Source organism: Saimiri boliviensis, chromosome 1, assembly GCF_048565385.1.
Source record: "Saimiri boliviensis isolate mSaiBol1 chromosome 1, mSaiBol1.pri, whole genome shotgun sequence".
NCBI classification, from domain to species: Eukaryota; Metazoa; Chordata; class Mammalia; order Primates; family Cebidae; genus Saimiri; species Saimiri boliviensis.
In genome coordinates, this window is record NC_133449.1 from 83,950,016 (window position 1) to 83,970,916 (window position 20,901).

The 20,901-nt window shown below is 35.8% G+C and overlaps 1 protein-coding gene across 4 annotated transcripts in view; it reads left to right on the forward strand.

Moving 5' to 3' along the window:
• PSME4 (proteasome activator subunit 4) overlaps positions 1–20,901 on the forward strand; it is a 110,936-nt gene that overhangs the window by 51,096 nt on the left and 38,939 nt on the right. For all 4 annotated transcript variants that reach the window (XR_012517922.1, XM_003922737.4, XM_074400172.1 and 1 more), the window contains 13 exons: positions 1,019–1,117; positions 1,318–1,387; positions 2,163–2,230; positions 2,850–3,065; positions 3,591–3,748; positions 4,253–4,348; positions 13,087–13,142; positions 14,979–15,035; positions 15,249–15,304; positions 15,396–15,494; positions 17,441–17,503; positions 17,617–17,712; positions 19,631–19,762. Coding sequence is in view for 3 of the 4 variants with exons in the window: in XM_003922737.4 (XP_003922786.2) it covers positions 1,019–1,117; positions 1,318–1,387; positions 2,163–2,230; positions 2,850–3,065; positions 3,591–3,748; positions 4,253–4,348; positions 13,087–13,142; positions 14,979–15,035; positions 15,249–15,304; positions 15,396–15,494; positions 17,441–17,503; positions 17,617–17,712; positions 19,631–19,762 (1,266 nt within the window). In the remaining variant the exon portion in view is untranslated. The remainder of the gene's footprint in view (positions 1–1,018; positions 1,118–1,317; positions 1,388–2,162; positions 2,231–2,849; positions 3,066–3,590; positions 3,749–4,252; positions 4,349–13,086; positions 13,143–14,978; positions 15,036–15,248; positions 15,305–15,395; positions 15,495–17,440; positions 17,504–17,616; positions 17,713–19,630; positions 19,763–20,901) is intronic.

Consider the following 20,901-nt stretch of genomic DNA (forward strand, 5'->3'; position numbering starts at 1 on the left):
ACCCGTTATCTGTAGCCTTCAAGACTACACTTTGTTTTCATTTCTATTCTCCCATCATCTGTAATTATCACTGTTAAATATGTTAATCCTGGTTAAAAGCCAAACTGCCTTGCAGCTGGGTAAAATAAATACTATGATTATGTTAGTAAAAAGAAATGAACACAAATCATCTCTTGTTTAACCAATAGGAGTTGTTTAAACTTTTCAGTATTGTTAACTCAGGTTTAGAACTCATTCTTTCATTGAGCAAGTAAATTAAAGTTTTGTGACATGATTGTAAAATAAATAGACTGCTTCTAGTCTTTTAGGGTAAGAATAGATGTCTAGTTTGTAGTTGTCAGGATGACAAATTGTATTAGGTATTAAAAAAATTTTTTTTGTTATATTGAATTAGCCAAAAAGATAATTAAATTGCATTTGCTTCCACCAGATATAATTTTATGTGTAAGGTTTCTTTAGCAAGTAAAATCTTGTACCTCAAATTTTTTTTTTTTTTTTTTTTTTTTTTTGAGACAGAGTCTCACCCTGTCACCTGGGCTGGAGTGCAGTGGTGTGATCTTGGTCACTGCAACCTCTGCCTTCCAGATTCAAGCCATTCTCATTCCTTAGCTTCCTGAGCAGCTGGGACTACAGGCATGCACCACCATGCTTGGCCAATTTTTGCATTTTTAGTGGAGACAGGGTTTTGCCATGTTGGCCAGGCTGGTCTTGAACTCCTGATGTCAAGTGATCCTTCTGCCTCGGCCTCCCAGAGTGTTAGGATTACAGTTGTGAGCCACTGCACCCAGCCAGCACCTCAAATGTTTTGTTCAAGTTAGGATCATGGGGAAAGATTGTTCTTAGACCTGAATGTAACATTATTAAGCATGTTCTTATAAAATCAGGTAGTTAAAATTGCCTATTTGCTTATTTTTGAAATTGTCTAAATATATTTATAATTTTCTTTTATGATCTATAAAATGTTTAATTTTCTGAACAATGCTCATTAGACATTTTTATTTCTTACATATCTTAACAGGTGGCCCTTCAGAAGGTTTTTAATTTTTCTACTTCACATATATTTGAAACAAGAGTAGCAGGTCGCATGGTGGCAGACATGTGCCGCGCTGCTGTAAAGGTGAGTTTAGTTTTTTGAACTGGTGAATTCATGACTCAACAATCAACAAACTTATATGGTTAATTATTTCGGAGGTGTTGGTATGCTTAAAATATATAGTTTTTCAATAGCTGCTTATTTACAGTCTTTAGTTGCCACTGAAAATATGCTAGTATATATTTGCCTTTTAAAAAAACTTATTTGTGCAAATACGTTTTCAGTGCTGCCCAGAAGAATCTTTGAAGCTCTTTGTTCCTCACTGCTGCAGTGTTATAACTCAGCTTACAATGAGTAAGTCATAAGATCATCATTAGTTTTTTTCTTAGTTTCTAAAACTCTGTTAATGACATTAGCTACATAATATTTTGATTTGCAATTTGGGGAGAAATTGTCTCCAAAAAAGGTATCATCCAGGTTGGCAGTAGCTTAAAAATGTTACTTTATTATTATTATACAACCATCCAGAGGTTACCTTAAAAAATACCAGTTATTTTGTCAAATATAGAAGGGCAGAAGTCTTGGTTGGTGTGTTTATTTTCTTGAAAACTCTATCTCCTTTTGGGAAGACTTTATTTCTTCTTCATGAAGCTCATCTTATAGAACATAAAAGAAAATTATTTTCATGAGGAAAGTCTTCCTAAAAGAGGCTTCCCTCAGCTATTGGAAATATTAAATAGAAATATTTTAAAATGGGCCGGGCACGGTGGCTCAAGCCTGTAATCCCAGCACTTTGGGAGGCTGAGGCGGGTGGATCACGAGGTCAAGAGATCGAGACCATCCTGGTCAACATGGTGAAACCCCGTCTCTACTAAAAATATAAAAAATTAGCTGGGCATGATGGCACGTGCCTGTAATCCCAGCTACTCAGGAGGCTAAGGCAGGAGAATTGCCTGAACCCAGGAGGCGGAGGTTGCGGTGAGCCGAGATCACGCCATTGCACTCCAGCCTGGGTAACAAGAGTGAAACTCCGTCTCAAAAAAAAAAAAAAAAAAAAGAAATATTTTAAAATGCTCTATTTAGTTGAATGCATACTTTTTCCCCCATGATACTATTTTGCTGTTTTTAGATGATGATGTATTAAATGATGAAGAGCTAGACAAGGAATTACTGTGGAATCTTCAACTTTTGTCTGAGGTATTGTAAATCTTCGGATTAAGAAACATGACTGTGAAAACATTGACTTGCTTTTAGGATATAGCTCTTTCTAACAAAATGACTTTAAAACATATGGAAAGTCAGAGGTTTTGGAAATTCTTGATGAGGCTTCAGAAAGTCAGAGTATTTCATACTCTCGTTGTCAAATAAGTGATGTAGCTGATCACTGCATGTTCAGCCATCTACTTAATTTAGTTTTACTGGTTAGTTCTAATATGGGTAACTTATTAATTGAAAAAGTTGATACGATTTGGGAATTTTTTTGGTCTGCATTTTAAATTTGGCCATCAATCAAACTTAGTTTTCTTTATCATTATTTTCAGAAGTTTAATTAGGTTTAGTCTTCTTAGGAGAATAGACTCGTTTGAAAGGGATGTTACTATGGTGCATGAAAGCTTAGTCTCAGAAACTATGTTTGATTTTTAAAAAGAATTAATTATTAGAATGCAGTTAAAATGACAATCCTAAAATTAATTGAAGTCATTTAGAGGAATACTATTTTAGACTATGTTAGTGGCCAAATGTTGAACTTTGCATTAATTATGGGTTCTTGGTCTTTTAACCCAAATATCTTCAAGTATTTTTTCTCCCTTTTTAGATTACTCGAGTGGATGGAAGGAAGTTGCTTCTTTATAGGGAGCAGCTTGTAAAGATTCTCCAAAGAACCCTACATTTAACCTGTAAGCAGGGTTACACTCTGTCTTGTAACCTTCTGCATCATCTTCTTCGTTCTACCACACTTATCTACCCTACAGAATACTGCAGTGTGCCAGGTGGCTTTGACAAGCCTCCTTCTGAATACTTTCCTATCAAGGCAAGCATTTTCAATCATTAAGGATTCAAGGATCTGTTGATTTCTTGTTTTACGGGATTCAAAGTGTTATTTTTTTTCTTGCATATAAAGGTGTTTTTTATTTTTAAAATAGTTTATTAAAACTATGAAGTGTATGAAACTTGTGCTGTCTTACTTTGCATGGAACTGAAACTGTTTTTCTTTCCTAGTGGTATGTGGAACAACTTGGTATATATGCCATATCTAATGTCTATAGTTTCATATAATTTTATTGCTTAAATAAACAGCCTCACATTAACTCATCGTCACTCTTAGAGCAAACTAGTATTATGATGAGTACTCACTCTTCAGGGGAGACTTTTTTCAGGAGTGATAGTGAAGAGGCAATAAGATGTTGTTTTCATGCTACTTTTTTGTGTATCGTTTGCTAGCTTGGGTTTGGATTATGTGTACATTTTATTTTAAATTTTAAAAATTGCATATATGTATGTGCCAGTTGGCTTTGACAGTTTCTCAACTTGCTGAGTAGATACTGTTCTATTCTAGGACTGGGGCAAGCCCGGGGACTTGTGGAATCTGGGAATCCAGTGGCATGTTCCTTCTTCAGAAGAAGTGTCTTTTGCCTTTTATCTTTTGGACTCCTTTCTTCAGCCTGAGCTCATCAAACTCCAGCACTGTGGGGACGGCAAACTTGAAATGTCTCGGTTGGTTTATTTTATAGTTAGAGATATTCAGTTGCAGACTAAAGAAATCTTTTGTGCCTTGATTCATGCCATATATCATGTATTCATTTTCAATGTGCGTTTTGAAATCTGCTGTGCATGTACTTAGAAAACCATTTAATGTAATGTTTAACAAAATTTGACAACACTTAAACATATTAAACACAAAATTTCTGGGTTTCTTTTTCTAATTTTTTTTAGTACCTTATACTTAGCAGTTTCACTTGTGTATCTTTCGGCAACTGTGTGTAGAGTAGATATGCCCCCTTTGAAAGGAATGCCTGTTTTCTTAGACTCAGCTAAGATTTTATTGGGTTGTTTTCAAAATGCTCTTTACTATTAAGTTGGTAAACTGAAGATGTTTGCTATTTCTTTACCTTAATCATTTATATCACCACGTGATAAAACTTTTATGCTATTTAGCAGGCTTGTTAAATAGGGATTTGGAGTCTTCTAAAATAAGAAAACGTCTTTTGTTTTTTCTAGAGATGATATTCTACAGAGTCTGACTATAGTGCACAACTGTTTAATTGGCTCTGGAAACCTCCTACCTCCGTTGAAAGGAGAGCCAGTTACTAACTTGTAAGTAAAAATAAGTACTTTATTTTGCAACTTAGCATATATTTTAAGTCCTAGTCACTTAATGAGTTACTGGTGTGTTATTGTTATTGCTGTTATTTCTGTATTACTTTAACCATTTTATTTGTCATCGTTAAAGTCAAAAATAACTGAGGCACAATTTAGGTCTATAAACCTGAAGGATTTATTCAGATTTTCACATAGTACCAGGATAGAATAACTTTAGTTATTAATTTTAAAATACCAGCTGTGGAGATAAGTTAATTTGTTAGATCGCTTAATTAATTAAGATAAATATGTTCTTTTAAAAAGGAAAAATACTGCTTTCTTTTGTCTGCAGCAAATGTTGAATTAGAATTTTGAAGGAAAAAAACTTTTTTGAAAAATAAAAATTTCTTCAATCTTACTATTTTGAACTTTTTGTATATGCCAATTTGTTTTTATTATTTTTAAGTGCTTTCAGACTATTCTTACTTTAAGTGAATAGCTAAATTGAATCCACTGTTAGTTCTACCACTTAAGGTGAAAAAAATTAAGTTAGAATAAAATCAGCAGAGATCCAGTGCGGTGGCTCATGAGGCATGTGGATCCCTTGAGTGCAAGAGTTTGAGATCAGCCTGGACGACATGGCAAACCCCTGCCACTACAAAAAATACAAAAATGAGCTGGGCGTGGTGGCACATACCTGTAGTTCCAGCTGAGGTGGGAGGATTATTGAGCCCAGGAGTCATAGGTTGCAGTGAGCCGAGATCATGCTGCTGTACTCCAGCCTGGGCAATAGAGTGAGACCCTGTCTCAAAAAAAAAAAAAAAAGAAAAGAAAAGAAAGAATAAAAGCAGTATGTATTAATTTTAGCTTAATTATTAAGTAGATAGATAATAGTTTAAATATACTAAGATCATTTTTTTCAACGTCAGTATCTCATTCCTAAGCCAGCTAATGAAAATCACGTACAAATCACATTCAAATGAGTAAGTGCCTCTCTTCCCCCTCAAAAAACACAGAAGGGAAAATAATTTACTAATTTTGCAAGAAAAATGCTAAAAACCCTCAAGAAGTGGTTTCAAAATGTGGCTTACATGTCTTCCCCATACTTTATATAGTCATTGTTTGGAGTCATGCATTTCCCATTTTTTTTCACTCCGAATGTTCTTGGACATTGAACTTCTTATAGTATTAAGTTTAAAAAGAAGTTAGGGTCATTTCAGGTAAGGAAATCTGTGTTAAATGTTTCTAGGAATTTGCCAAATTCATTTGAAAGAACTTTTGTTTTTCATTAGTTTTTGCTGTTTAAGAGCAATTGTATGAAAATTCACTTTTGTTAAAAAAGATTGATTTTGAACAACATTTTAGAATAAGAGGCTTAAAAGTTTTGATTTTTACCTATGATCTTAACAGTGTATAATACAGTAAGAACTTGACCCTTTTATGGCATGCAAAAAGCTATTTCATACTTACCACACTTAGCACACCAGCAAATTGAGTTCTGCTTGAAGGTGTCAACAGTTTGAAATGTGGTCATTTAATCCCATAATTTATTTAAAAAACATGTATTTTTCATGTTAGTAAATTTTTAGTAATGAGTGATCATTGGGATGCACTGCAGAAGGGTCAGCTAAGAAGGCCGAGGGACTTTTCTTGCAGTTCATATCAGCCTGTGTCTCGATGCCATGTACACTGTAATAGTGAATTGAAACGAAAGGCTTTATCCTTTGAAATAAGTGTGTATCATGACAAAACCTTCATATATTTGATTATTGTAAAGCCAGTTAGGTTTTTGTACAATGCAGTGCATTTTAATAAGGAAGAGTATATTATGATAATCTGATGAATACCCTAATATTACTGCATATTATAAGCTATAAAATTGATCTTGAGTATCCTTTCATAGGCTTTTCCCAGAAAAGTTAAAGATAAATTTAGCCTGAAAGATTTCGCGTTTTAGCACTTTCACATTTAGGGTGAACATTTAATTTATTAATGTAATGAAGTAATAAAAATCTATGTTAAATATACTTACATAATGTTCATGTATTTAAACATATATAGATAAAAATATAAAATGCTTCCTAATACATATAATTAAATAAAACAGTACAGCTTCAATTTTTTAAAATCATTGAATAATAGATATTTTTAAAGTTCTTTTTAGTTACATGTATATATGGGGGATAATGATTATATAAAAGAGAATTAAGAATAAATGAACAGCTCTTTGCCTTTGAATTGCCAAAAGAGGGCATCTTTTGGCAATTCCTTTGGCTTTTAAAAGTTCTTAATAGAATTGTATTTAATTTATAACCAGCGTTACCGTCAGCTGACACTTTTTTTGGGCAAAGTGTAACTTTACATTTATTTCCTATGTCTAACATTTTTATCTTTTTTTAACAGTAAATTCTCACAAAGTATCATAAAGTAAAATAGCCTTTAAAATTTCTAAAATGCTTATTTTAACATAGGCGAGTAATTACTAAAATCTTCTAAATCTAATTTGATTTGAAAAAAACTAATAGAATAATTTCAATAGATGGTTCCATTGTTCTATGATATGAGTTCATACTGCCTGGTGTGAAGAAGGAATATCTGTAGCATAATTTATGGTGATTATTAGCAGATCAGTTTGAAACTAATAAGAGAAGAGAAAACTCTTACGACATTAGTTACTCCACAGGAAATGGGAAAATATACGAGAGAGAAAATGAAACACTAAGTATAAAGAATATTTTAGTAAAATGCCTAAGAAGATGTCTGAGGAAAATAGCTATTGTTAACAACAGTTTGGCTGTGGTATTATGTGACATTGTGCATTATATGAAATACCAGACCAGTTTTTAGAAGCACATAGCAACTCATGATTGTTTTTGGTTTTTTTTTTTGTTTGTTTGTTTGAGATGGAGTCTCGCTCTGTTGCCCAGGCTAGAGTTCAGTGGTGTGATCTCGGCTTACTGCGACCTCCACCCCCTGGGTTTAAGTGATTCTCCTGCCTCAGCCTCTCAAGTAGCTGGGATTATAGGTACCCACCACTATGCCTGGCTAATTTTTGTATTTTAATTTTTCTTGAGATGGAGTTTTGCTCTTATCATCCAGGCCAGAGTGCAGTGGTGCTGTCTTGGCTCACTGCAACCTCTGCCTCCTGGGTTCAAGCAATTCTCCAGCCTCACCCTCCTGAGTAGCTGGTATTGCAGGCATATGCCACCACACCTGGCTAATTTTTTTTTGTATTTTTAGTAGAGACAGGGTTTTGCCTTGTTGGCCAGGCTGGTTGCAAACTCCTGACCTCAAGTGATCCACCCACCTCGAACTCCAAAGATGCTGGGATTACAGGCGTGAACCACCACATTTAGCCTCATGTAATTCCTTTTTAAAATATTTAAACTTACATAAATCTTAGTTTTATAAAATTCTAGCTGCTATAATTTTTTTGTCCGTTACTCAGTATTAAGATTGACTTGTGCATGTATTAGTAGTCTTTGTCTTCTAGAAGAAAGAATACAGTGATACAAAAAAAATTTTAAAAATACTTAGAAGCTTAGTTTACCTTTTTTTTTCTTTTTTAAAAAAAAATAGAGATGAGGTCTCACTATGTTGCTCAGGCTGGTCTCTGAGCTCAAGTGATCCTTCTACGTCGGCCTCTCAAAGTGCTAGGATTACAGGTGTGAGCCATCACACCTGGCCTTTTTTTTTTTTTTTTTGAAGATATGGTCTGAACCTGTTACCCAGGTTGGAGTGCGCTGCACCCTCCATCTCCTGGGCTTAAATGATCCTCTCTCGTCAGCACCTGAGTAGCTGGGACTGCAGGCATGTGTCATCATGCCCAGCTAATTTTTGTATTTTTCACAGAGGCAGGGTTTCACCATGTTGGCCAGGCTGGTCTCAAACTCCTGATCTCAAGTGATCTGCCCACTTTGACCTCCAATATTGCTGGGATTACAGGCAGGCATGAGCCACCGCACCCAGTCAAAGCTTGGTTTTACTTTTTAGTTTTCCTGTGAGGATATCTAACTTAGCTCTCTTAGGGTATGTGGGATGGTTTTAAAATCTCATTGTTCAGGGAAATGACTGCCAAATGGGAAAACCTATCTTCTGTGCTATGTTATTATATTAGAGACTCACAAAAAATGAAAAGCCAAGTCCTAAGCGTAAAAGTAAATGATCTACCTAATGATATCCGCTTTGGGGATACCATGTACCTTTAGGCCTCTAGGGTTATTAAATATCTTATACTTACTGTAAACTTTACAGTTTCAAAGGGTGAATATAAAGTCATTGTGGGTAATTAAAGTTAAATTCTTCTCTTGTTTAGTACCATTGAAAACAATTTGAGTTTTTAACAGTTTTGCCAGATACCACAGGTTGCTGAATTAATCTTAAAGTAGGACCTAGTTTGCTCTTGGAACCTTTAGATAGTGTTTTAAGAGAAATATTTGTGGTATAGTTTATACTCATAGTTCTACTTTTATAGATGTGGAAGTTGGATTATGTCTTTACAGAGTCACAGGAATTTTGGACACTTGCCTTTAATCCTGAAATCGTCATTAATTTTTCCTTTTGCAGTCCATTCTCTAAATAATCTTTTAGGTCTAACCAGCTATCACAGGATGCAAAGAACTAACATCTAAAAAACAGGGTTACTCAAGGTAGAGGAGTCATTTGTCATCTCAAAATATTTCTTTACTTTGTGCCCCCTTTCCTCTGATAGATTTATTACATAATTTTTAGTTGAATCATCCTTAGGCTCTCAGCTTTTACTAACTTTTCACTGGAAGAAATTCATACTTAAGGTCTAATAGTGAGACCATTTCATTGATATGTGAAAGGATGTGTTGCTTATGCAATGAGGGGCAGGGCTAGCTAACCTCTCTTGGCACCTCCAGGAAACTACCCAGCTCCGCTGGGGGAGCTGCACACAGAAAAGGAAACAGTTACTACTCCACGGTGAGTAACCCTGTTTTCTCCTTATTTCACCTTCTGACTGTTTTCATTTATTTTTAAAAGCTTGTGTGTCAGACATGGAAATAAAATAGTTCAGAGTTAATTTAAAATCTAGCAGTGTATAAGATTTCTCTTAGCAACTCTGTTCACTTGGCAGTGTAAGAGCCAGCTTTTTGTTTGTGTTTATAGTTGTTACTGCTACCTAGGATTGAATTGGGTAATAGAAAACAGAAATAGGTGTAATTGTCTCTTGGGAAACAGTTGTACTTTGAAGGGAAAAAAATCTATTAGTGGCTTGGTTTTACATCTTTGATGTTAATTTTCATTTGTAAAGGGAAATGTTATTGAGAAGATAGGATATTCTTCCGCTTACTCAAAGGAAGTATTTTATATTATCATTTACAGCTTTTGGAAGACAATTCACCCAGCCTTCATTTACACATGTGATTTGTATTATATATTTTGTTTTTATGTTACTATTTCTTTCTTTTTCACCATCCTTTCTTTCTTACCAGTGATTATTTTCATAGTTCTTCTCTAATCATATCTAAAGAAGGTTGCCATCTAGTGGTATGAATAGAATGGTAAATTCATAGGTCTTTTTTTAGTGGTACAAATATTTTAACACATTTTATTGTTAAGTGCCTTGGTACTATGTAGAAGCTATGAAGCAGATTTAACTTTATTATTATTATATAGATGGTGTTATTTACAGTATGTGGTGCTGGAATTATTTTTTTGAATTGTATTGTTCCTTAGATTAAGTGATACTACAGTCTGTAAAACGATCCAATGAATGAGTACAATGGATTTCACATGGGGAAGGGGGAAGTGGTGATAGAATTTGATTTCACTTGCACATATTGTTACTATAGCTTTTAGTCAGAATATAGATCTGTAAGACAGTGCCTTAAGCCTGTTCACTTAAAAGTTATGTGCATAGCTAAAAATTACCAGAACAGTTTTGTCATCCTGGGTACAACTAGATCTATAATGTCACAGAGATATAGTCATAATGTTTTACTTGGGTAATGGATAGAGATTTCTTTTAGCAAAATATCTTCTGGAGATGAGAGAGGTAGATTGTGGCTCATGCCTGTTATCCCAGTGCTTTGAGAGGTGGAGATGGGATTACTTGGGGCCAGGCATTTGAGACACCACAAGGAGACCCGGTCTGAACCAAATAAATAAATATATAAATTAGCTGGCGTGGTGGTATGCACCTGTAGTACCAGCTACCCAAGAGCCTGAGGTGTGGCCGGGTCCACTTGAACCTGGAAGGTTGGGGCTGCAATGAGCCATGATCATACCACTGCACTGGAGCCTGGTTGGCAGAAGGAGACCCTGTCTTGAAAAAAATAAATAGCTACGCTTGCTGAGAAACGTTTACTGTAAAACGTGTTAATCCAGTTAATTTGTGGTAGGCGAGAAGAGATCAAATTATGATGGATAAAAATAAATAAAAGCTGTAATATATACTACCCAGATATGTTCTATTTATAGTCTTCCCTCAGTGTATTTGGGAGATTGGACCCCTGGCATACCAAAATCCACTCATACTCGAGTGCCACAGTAGGCCCTGAAGAATGCACATACACAAAACGTCAGCCCTCCGTGTGTGTAGATTTCTTATTCTGCTGACACATTTAGTTGAAAAAAATCTATTTGTAAGTAGATCCACGCCTGTGTTGTTAAAGGGTCAACTATGTCGGAGATACGCAAGCTGTATTTTAATCCAAGTTTTGAAAGTACAGGAAGAAGATAAGCCTTTTATTTAAGATATATTACTTAATACTTTACAATCTTACACAGGATTTTTTAAAGTAGTCAGCATAAGTGATAACTTTTCAAATGCCCTGATAAGGAAACAATTCAAAGTGTCACATGGATTTTAAGGTATTTGGTGTCAGGACTCTTAGAGGAAATTTGTTTGAAAAGCTTTGAATTCCCAAATAACAGGCTTTTTTGATATGCTAAAAACTGTGGAGAATAATTGGCTATAAAGAATGATTTCTTTTAATTTGTATAATGTAACAATAACTAAAGTGACAGTAATTAAAATTCCTGCTTGATTTAATATTATATGGCATTAGATACAGACTGGGTAAACTGGAGACTGTATATTTCTACTTCAGAAAACTAAGTGTTTATGGCAGCAGTGAGGTGACCATAGTCTAATGGGATGGCTCATAGCAATCAGTTCCCCTTGCTTTAACAATGGGTGGGGTGGGGAAGGGTGGGAACCCTCCTGTGCTTTATTCTTGTTACTGTTGAGTACAGGCTTTTTCTCTTTGTTGAAATTTAATTTCAGTAAATACTTGAAGTTCATGTAAAGGAATCTGATTTTATTTTTTACTAACATATTTTGGATACATAACTTATTTTTGATCATGCAAAAAGATACAGAATATTCAAATTTGCCAGTGGTTGAAGGAAAACCAAATTTTAAGAGGAATTTGATCTTAAAAGTCTGAAAAAGCAAATTGACGTTTGATGATGCTATTAATATAAAATATTAATGAGCTTTGAAGTAAGTTAGTGGAAAAGAAGCCATTCTTTGTCTCTGTAGGCTTGGTTTTGAAACTTGAGAAGGTATTGTTGCTGTCCTCAGTACTAGGTTATGGCGAGGAACATACTGACATTTTAGAAATATGTTTTTACCTGTTACTTAGATAAATACCTGAATTCATAACTGTCAAATATTAAGGTAGATATAACCCATTTAATTCAGCTACTTTTTGGGGGCAGACAATATAGCTGGGGATGTATTGATTTTAAAATACTGTTTTCTTCATGGTAAGTGCTGTGCAGGGCATTGATGATTAGCAATAATAATAAGATTGTTGTTTATTAACCCTGTATATGCTTGCCGCTTTTGTGCCTGTTTTTCCTTTTAGAATGTATCTCTTTGTTTAAAAAAAGCTTTGAATTGAATCTCATATTTTGAAATAAAATGTTGAAAACTGAGGTATATTTTTTTACTGAAGAAAATGTAGATTTCAGATACATAAATTCTCATTTGACTATAAAATCTGTTCTTGCATATGTAAAAACTGTCTTTTAACCCTTTATTGAATTTAACCACCTGGATCTGCTTGTGGTAGCCTTGCGGAGCAGGGCTAACCCTTATCGGCTGAGGGTAGTCTCTGATTGTGGAAACATAATTCTTTATGGCAGATCTTTAATTAGGAAACAGTGATTTTTAACCTCTCAATTTCTTTGAAAAGGGTGTTTTTTTTCCTGCACATATTAGGAGAAATGCATTTGACTGATTTTAAGAGGAAAGGTAATGATTATCTGAATAAATTTGTCTCCTTCATATGCTTCAGTAAAATTTGCAAGTTTGGCTGGTCTGAAGGTAGTGAATTATCTCAGCTGATTGTTCACAGTCAGTTACAGATCTAGCTCCTTGTTCTACTCTTTCCCCCCTTCTCACTCTGCACTTAACTAGTCTTAAAAAATAAATAAATAAAAATTTGTGAGTTTTAACTGTCATACCATTATTAAGCTGACTTTTCTTTATATCAATGTTAGTATCACATTTAATCTTTTACATTTGAATATTTAATATTAATATTATGTTCCTTTAGGAGGCCTCCTGAAGTGACTAAATTTTTTTCTTTAAGATAAATAACGTGATTCTTACTGAAACAGCATTAACCTTGAGAAAGGTAGATTGATTTTTCCCACTGAAGGTGGGAAAGAACGTTATCTTTATTTTGGTTTAAACACACCAGCAGTGAAACTTTTCCCTTTAATACTTCATATTGGTATTATTAATAAATGCAAGCACTCTTGTTTTTATACAGAGTACCAAGTATGGTGTCCTTGGAAGAGACAAAGTTGTATACTGGACTTGAATATGGTATGTGAATCCTAATCTGAGTAAATCTGTGTAGACTATTTTTGGTAGTAACTCCACAAGGACTACAATGAAGTATGAAGTAGTTTTTTAGTTTGTGTGTTTGAGACAGAATCTCACTCTGTTGCCCAGGCTGGAGTGTGGTGATGAGATCTCTGCCCACTGCAACCCCTGCCTCCCAGGTTCAAATGATTCTCCTCCTTCAGCCTCCCAAGTAGCTAGGATAACAGGCGTGCGCCACCAAACCTGGCTAATTTTTATATTTTTAGTAGAGACAGAGTTTCACTGTGATGGCCAAGCTGGTCTCCAGCTCCTGCCCTCAAGTGATCCACCCACCTCCACCTCCCAGAGTGCTAGGATTACAAGTGTGAGCCACCATGCCCAGCCTAAAATGAAGTAGTTTTGTGTCGTGATATTCCTAATCTGTTTTTTGATATATAAAAAATACTAATTACACAGCAGTCATTTTTGCCTGTTTTGGAGAAACTGGAAAATTATCACAGAAAGAACAGTCAGTAAGAAATTGGGTCAATCTGTATTTGAATGCTTTCTATGTACAAAGGTAGGCTTTTATATATTGTAATGTTAATTTATGTTTAAAATTATTTTAGCGCTTACATATTACACTTGACAACAGGAATATTGTAACCCTGTATTTGAATGAACTTTGTACTTTCCTAGTAAATTAAGTTTTATAATAACATTTACATAAAACATTTTATTGTTATTGATCTGAGTCTAACATTAAATAGAAATTTAGCACCCTTTCTTATTGCTGGATTAACACTAAAGTTAATTACATACATTAATTGCTAAGGTGTAATTGCTTGATTTAGGTCACTCACAACTAATGAGAAAATTCCATGGATTGGCTAACACCCTTTTCGGCCTTAGCCCACCTGCACCCAGGTGAATAAGCAGCCATGTTGCTTACACAAAGCCTGTTTGGGTGTGGGGAGGCAAGGTGGGGGTCTCTTCATTCAAAGCACGAGTGTTAACATTTGGTGCCGGAAACCTGGGACGGGGGAACTCCTACAGGAGACCAAACCCCCGTCCCTGTTCTGTGTCTTCTCCATGAAGAGATCTACCTACCTACCTGAGGTCATCAGACCAGCCCACAGACGCACACCACCTGACAAAAAAAAAAAGAAGACAATTCCATGGATTTTTATCTTTTTTTTTTTTTTTTTTTTTTTTTTTTTTGAGACGGAGTTTCGCTCTTGTTACCCAGGCTGGAGTGCAATGGCGCGATCTCGGCTCACCGCAACCTCCGCCTCCTGGGTTCAGGCAATTCTGCCTCAGCCTCCTGAGTAGCTGAGATTACAGGCACGCGCCACCATACCCAGCTGATTTTTTTGTATTTTTAGTAGAGACGGGGTTTCACCATGTTGACCAGGTTGGTCTCGATCTCTTGACCTCATGATCCACCCGCCTCGGCCTCCCAAAGTGCTGGGATTACAGGCTTGAGCCACCACGCCCGGCCGGATTTTTATCTCTTAATTAGTGACTAGAGCCTTTGAAATATTGGCAAAAATGAGATGGTTTTTATTCCCCTTGCCCCTCCCACCTTCTTGCCCCTTGAAGTTTTATAAGCAGATCATTTTATTATTGTTTTTTTCTTGAAGCATGACAGACAGCTCATAAGCAGGTAATTTAAATGTAGAGGTTTTAAAAGTTTCTATACCATGCCTAGCCGCTAATCCAACTATGTAAAGGCAGACACATTTGTTTTTTCCTCCAGTACTTTATCCCTTCTTGACCAAACCTGTTGTTACAAACTTTAATAGTCTGAGGAGGATTCAGTGTCTAAAATACCTTCTTTTATTTTTCCCAAAATAGACCTGTCTCAAGAGAACCACCGAGAAGCAATTGCTAGAGTTATAAGGAAACTTCTTAGTAAGTATATCTGTACATTTAACTTTTTTGTTGATAAGTATTTTGGAATTTTAATCTATATCATGCACATATTTACGTTTTTTATTCCAAATGGTGAGAATATTGGCAGTGATTTTTTTTTTCCCTAACTAATGGATTCTTGACTAATGCCTCAAGATTCTTATGGTAGTTCAAAATATTTTAAACAAAGTCCTTTTCCTTCTTCCATTATAGACCACATACTTGATAATTCAGAAGATGATACCAAGTCATTGTTTCTTATTATAAAGGTACAGTTGTCATTTAATAGTTGCTTAATTATTAATATGATCAGGCTTGGATTGATGACTTGCAAATACAATTTGAAACTCTTTGACACAGATTATTGGAGACCTTTTGCAATTCCAAGGATCTCACAAGCATGAATTTGACTCCCGATGGAAAAGCTTCAACTTAGTAAAGAAATCAATGGAAAATCGGGTCAGTATTTTCACCTAAAAGTCTGCACTAATTTTTTTTAAAGGTATATATGATAACCTCCTAATTTGGGTATTATTCAGCATATAGAGGAAATTTCCCTAAAAGGAAAAACAGATTTCAAATATGTGAAAGGTGGCTGGGCACAGTGGCTCATGCCTGTAATCTCAGCACTTAGTGAGAGGCTGAGGCAGGCAGATCACAAAGTCAGAAGATTGAGACCATCCTGGCCAACATGGTGTGAAATCCCAACTCTACAAAAATACAAAAATTAGCCAGGCGTGGTGGCAGGCCCCTGTCATCTCAGCTCCTTGGGAGGCAGAGGCAGGAAAATCACTTGAACCCGGGAGGCAGAGATTGCAGTGAGCCAAGGTATATTTTCTTAATACAGAATCTTCTCTCCATTTCCATGATAGTCTCTAAACTTTCAGTGAGAATTTGGACAATACCATTGAGGCTACCTTGTAAGAACTTGAAGGAATTTAAAGAGAGAGAGGAATTACCTACGGGCAGGAATTTAAAGCATTTTACTTTATGTAAATCTGCGAAAAAGATGTCTGTCTTGTATTTATGCTGCATGGAAGACAGTGTAAGCTTCTTTGGGACCATGGAAGAAAGAGTATCATCATAAGCCAGGAGATGTTTATGCCAGTTTTCTTATACTAGGAACTTTTACTGAAATTGAGTCTAAAAAGGTTGTGTGAGTTCATTCTTTAGACAGCAGTTGCCAGATACTTTAGAAGTATGGCATGTAAAAAGGACAAGAAGATATGAAAACATGGCATGCTTTAGGGGCCAGTGGCTGTAGGGGGTAAACTAGATTGTTTATACTTTCTTACGAGAAAATGTTTTAGTTTTATATTCATCAGTGGGAGTTAACATTAACAGTTCTTAAGTAGATCTGATTTGAATATTGGAAACGTAAACATTGAACTCACTAAATGTTAAAAAGCTCTGCCACCACTGTGATCAATAATTACAAAGAGACTGATACTGTAAGTAAGAAGGAAAGTTAAACTATTACAGTCCATGTGAAAACCACAGCCTGAGTCAAATCACTGGTGTTGAATTGGAGATCGATCACATGTTTTGAAAATGGTAGAATTACTGGGTATGGTGGCTCATGCCTATAATCCCAGCACTTTGGGAGGCCAAGGCAGGCGGATCACCTGAAGTCGGGAGTTCAAGACCAGCCTGACCAACAAGGAAAAACCCCATCTCTATTAAAAATACAAAATTAGCTGGGAGTGATGGCTCATGCCTGTAAAATCCCAGCTACTTGGAAGGCTGAGGCAGGAGAAGCACTTCAACCTGGGAGGCGGAGGTTGCAGGGAGCCAAGATTGCGCCATTGTACTCCAGTCTGGGTAGCAAAAATGAAACCCTGTCTCAAAAAAAGGAAAGGAAATGGTAGAATTGGGAAGTTTGATGATCAATAAGCTATGGTGTGAAAGAGGAACAGTCTTTGAGCCTCAGCTATCTGCCTTTGGTGACTGGCTAGATTATGTGGCAGAAGCTTAAATGATACCTTTTAGAAATCTGAAAGATACTGTATTTTGTAGTAAACATTAATGATTACCCTGAAACGCTAATATATTTAACAGAGTTGAACAATTTTCTTAGTAGGCTGTTTTTGTGCTCTTAATATTTTACTGAATAAGAGCACAACTCTGTTGCTCTCCCTGCGTTGGGTCTAATGGTAAACTATTAGAGAAAAACAGGGTGTTGGATGGGCTATTTAAAAGGGGGATATTTCTACTATTAGCCATAAAATTAATTAAGACAGCTTATTTTTATATAAGCCTGATGTCTTTAGGATAAAGGAAACAACCACCACCACTCACCAGCCTACCACGGGCCTTCTTGGTCCTTATTAAGGTATTTAGAGGCGTTCATTGTTGAAGTCATTTAGGGAAAATGTTGAACTGTTTCTTGCTACTTTGTTTTCCAGCTCCATGGGAAAAAACAACATATCAGAGCACTATTGATTGATAGAGTAATGTTACAGCATGAGGTAAATATTTTTTTCAGTCATGGTGACTTTTTAAAATGCCTGTTTTCCAGATGAGTATTTAGTTGTGTTGTCGTAATTAACTTCTAGTAAATACTTTGCACTTATTTTCTTAGCTACGGACACTAACTGTTGAGGGTTGTGAATATAAAAAGATACATCAAGATATGATCAGAGATCTTCTTCGCTTATCTACAAGTTCATACAGTCAGGTAAGGCTTATGCAAACACTGCACTCTCCTTCCCTCCCATTTGATTACATGCATTCTTATGATACCGCTTTTAACAAGAGAATTTAAATAATTTCTCCCATAGGTCACACATCCAGGAAGTAAGAAAACCAGAACCAAAAGCTAGGCTCTCTTAATTCATATTAGCGTAAAAAACAACTTTCAAATTGCAAATATATTCAGGCTAAGTTTGCTAGTCATTTTTTTGTAATGCTTAATGTTTCTGTTTATAATTGCTTCTCATTTTTTTTTTTAATTTGAAAGATAGTGCTAGTGTGATATTGTTGGCACTTCAATCAGATTTTGAAGTCCAGACTATGAAGGCCGCATAGTTCCTTCTAGATATTATGCTTGGGTTTTACGAAGCTGCTACCACATGAATTGTGGGGTCCATCCTTTATGATAGTGTAGGAACAAACGATTATCTCCAAGCCCAGAGAACTGGAAAAAGAGATTCATGTGCAACCAATTATGTAAAATAATGTAAATTAGCTACAGGTTGAGCACTGGAAACCCAAAATGCTCCAGTATCTAAAACTTCTTGTTTATTGGAACATTTCCGATTTCAGATTTTGGGATTTGGGATGTTCACCCACTAAGTTTATAATCCACATATTTCAAAATGTGAAGAAACCTCAAATCCGAAACATTTTTGATCCTGAGCATTTATTTTACTTTATTTTTATTTTTTTTTTGAGACAAGATCTCTCTCTGTTACTCAGAATGCGGTGCAGTGGTGTGATCACTGTAGGCTTGAACTCGAGCTTTGAGCTTGAGCTTGAGCTTGAGTTCAAGCGATCATCTTACCTCAGCCTCTGGAATAGCTGGAATTACAGGTGTGCACCACAATGCCAGACTAATTATTTTCAATTTTAGTAGAGACAAGGTTTCGCTTTGTTGCCCAGGCTGGCCTCAAACTCCTGGCCTCAAGCGATCTGCCCGCCTGGGCCCCTCACAGTGTTGGGATTACAGGTTTGAACCCCCATGCCTGGCCACCTGAGCGTTTTAGGTAAAGGATACTCAACCTGTACCTAGCCTCTAACTCAGAGACTCTCTCAAAAGTAACGTTTAAAATCAGTTTGAGGCTGAGCATGGTGGATCACTTGAGATCAGTAGTTCAAGACCAACCCAGCAACATGATGAAACCCTGTCCCTACTAAAAATACGAAACTTAGCCGGGCAGGGTGGCATCCACCTGTAGTCCCAGCTACATGGGAGGCTGAGGCAGGGGAATTACTTGAACCTGGGAGGCAGAAATTGTGGTGAACCAAGATCGTGTCACTGCACTCCAGACTGGGTGACAGAGTGAGATTCCATCTCAAAAAAAAAAAAGTTTGAAATATGTACAATATGTTGCTTTTGTTATAACCATTTGTTTTCCGTTACTATTTAACTAGTTCATAAGTTGTAAATTTATACTGAATGTTTTGTTTGGGTCAAAAATATGTGAGACTGTACTTAAGGTTTGCCTTAAAAAGGTTAAGTTGTTATGTGTTTGTTTTGGTTTATTTAAGTTCCTGGAAATTGTTTAATTTTCTTTGTGTGTACAGAAGTGAAAACCTGCTCTTGTTATCAACAGTAATTCAGAATAAAAGTTGTAGTAGTATGCTGATGACTCGTAGCTATGTTACTGAGCAAATGCACATTGCTTCTATTCAGTCTTCCCTTTATCAAACACATTTCAATCATTGTAACCTAAACCATGGATTCGGTTGATAGTAGTGTGCTCCCCTTTTGATATATAAATAAATATAATCATTTACTTGTTTTTTAGGGTATGTGCTTTGAAATTTTTTTTGTTAATTAGAAAAACATTTAAATTATCACTGTTTTTGATAATTTATAGTGCTTTGTACTTTACTATTTAATAAAAGTCCTTTGTTAATAATACTTCCTCCAGGTGAGAAATAAGGCTCAGCAAACATTTTTTGCTGCCTTGGGAGCATACAACTTCTGTTGCAGAGATATAATTCCCTTGGTTTTGGAGTTCTTACGGCCTGATAGACAAGATGTCACACAGCAGCAATTCAAGGTATAGGGATTTTTTTTCTGTTTTACTGTAAAAATTTTCAAACATACTGAAAAGTTGAAACAGTTCTACAGTAAACATCCACATCTTCACCATTGAGTTCTGTATTTAAGATTTTCCTATATTTGCTTTATCACATCTGTTCATCCATTTTATTTTTTTTATATAATCAACTTTTTTTATACCAATATCAGGAGACTCATTATTTACTTATTTACCTCTGTGATGAGTAATATGATGAAGAAAATATAAGAAGCAGACTTCCCTGAGGAAAAGAATTATTTATCTTGAGCGCTAGTGCCAAGTAGCCTGGCTGGCCTACCGGAGAGGGGGATGAAGGACTAAAAAGTTTAGGGAAGCATGACCAGCATGAAGGAAGGGTTTAAGACAGGAAGGAAGAAATATGGTAAGTTTGAACGATGGTATGGAAGCTTATGTGACTGGAGTAGAGAAGAAAGGAAATGATACAAGATAAGGCAAATACTACATCCTACGGGGATGTAATAGAGTATAGGTAATAGATAACGATTGCTTATACTGTCAGGTAGAAAGAAATAGATTGAGAGTGATTTAGGAGTGAGAACAGATAGGACTTGGTGATTGAAAATGAGGGAACTGAAAAAAGGAAATGTCAAAATGACGAAGCTTTTGGATCATACAGTTAGTCATTGGGTACATCAGAGAGAGAGCGTGTGTGTATGGAGTAGATGACATAGTTAATTTGGACTAGTTTAATTTGAAGTGGTTCCAGTGAACTAAGAGGAGCATCAACTCATCAGTTAGACATCTGAATTTGAAGATACCATTTCCGTGTATGTTGATGATTGAAATCTATGGGCATAGATAAGAAAGCCTGGGAGGAGATTAAGAAGAGGAGCAAGGGGCATATGTTGAGAAACTCCTTTAGAAGCCAAATAGAAGAGCTGAGTGACACTAGAGAGGTCAGAAAGGTATCAAGAAATAAGGAAGAATCACAGAAGGCAAGGAGAGGTCTTTCTAGAAGGGAAACTTAATGAATAAGAGTCATTGCTTTTTGTAGATAGTTAAGATGAGCCCTAAACATGTTCCATGAAGCTTGTAAGAAAGAGATGTCAATAAACTATAGCTTAGGCTCAGTTGCTTGCTTTTGCAAAACTTTTTTT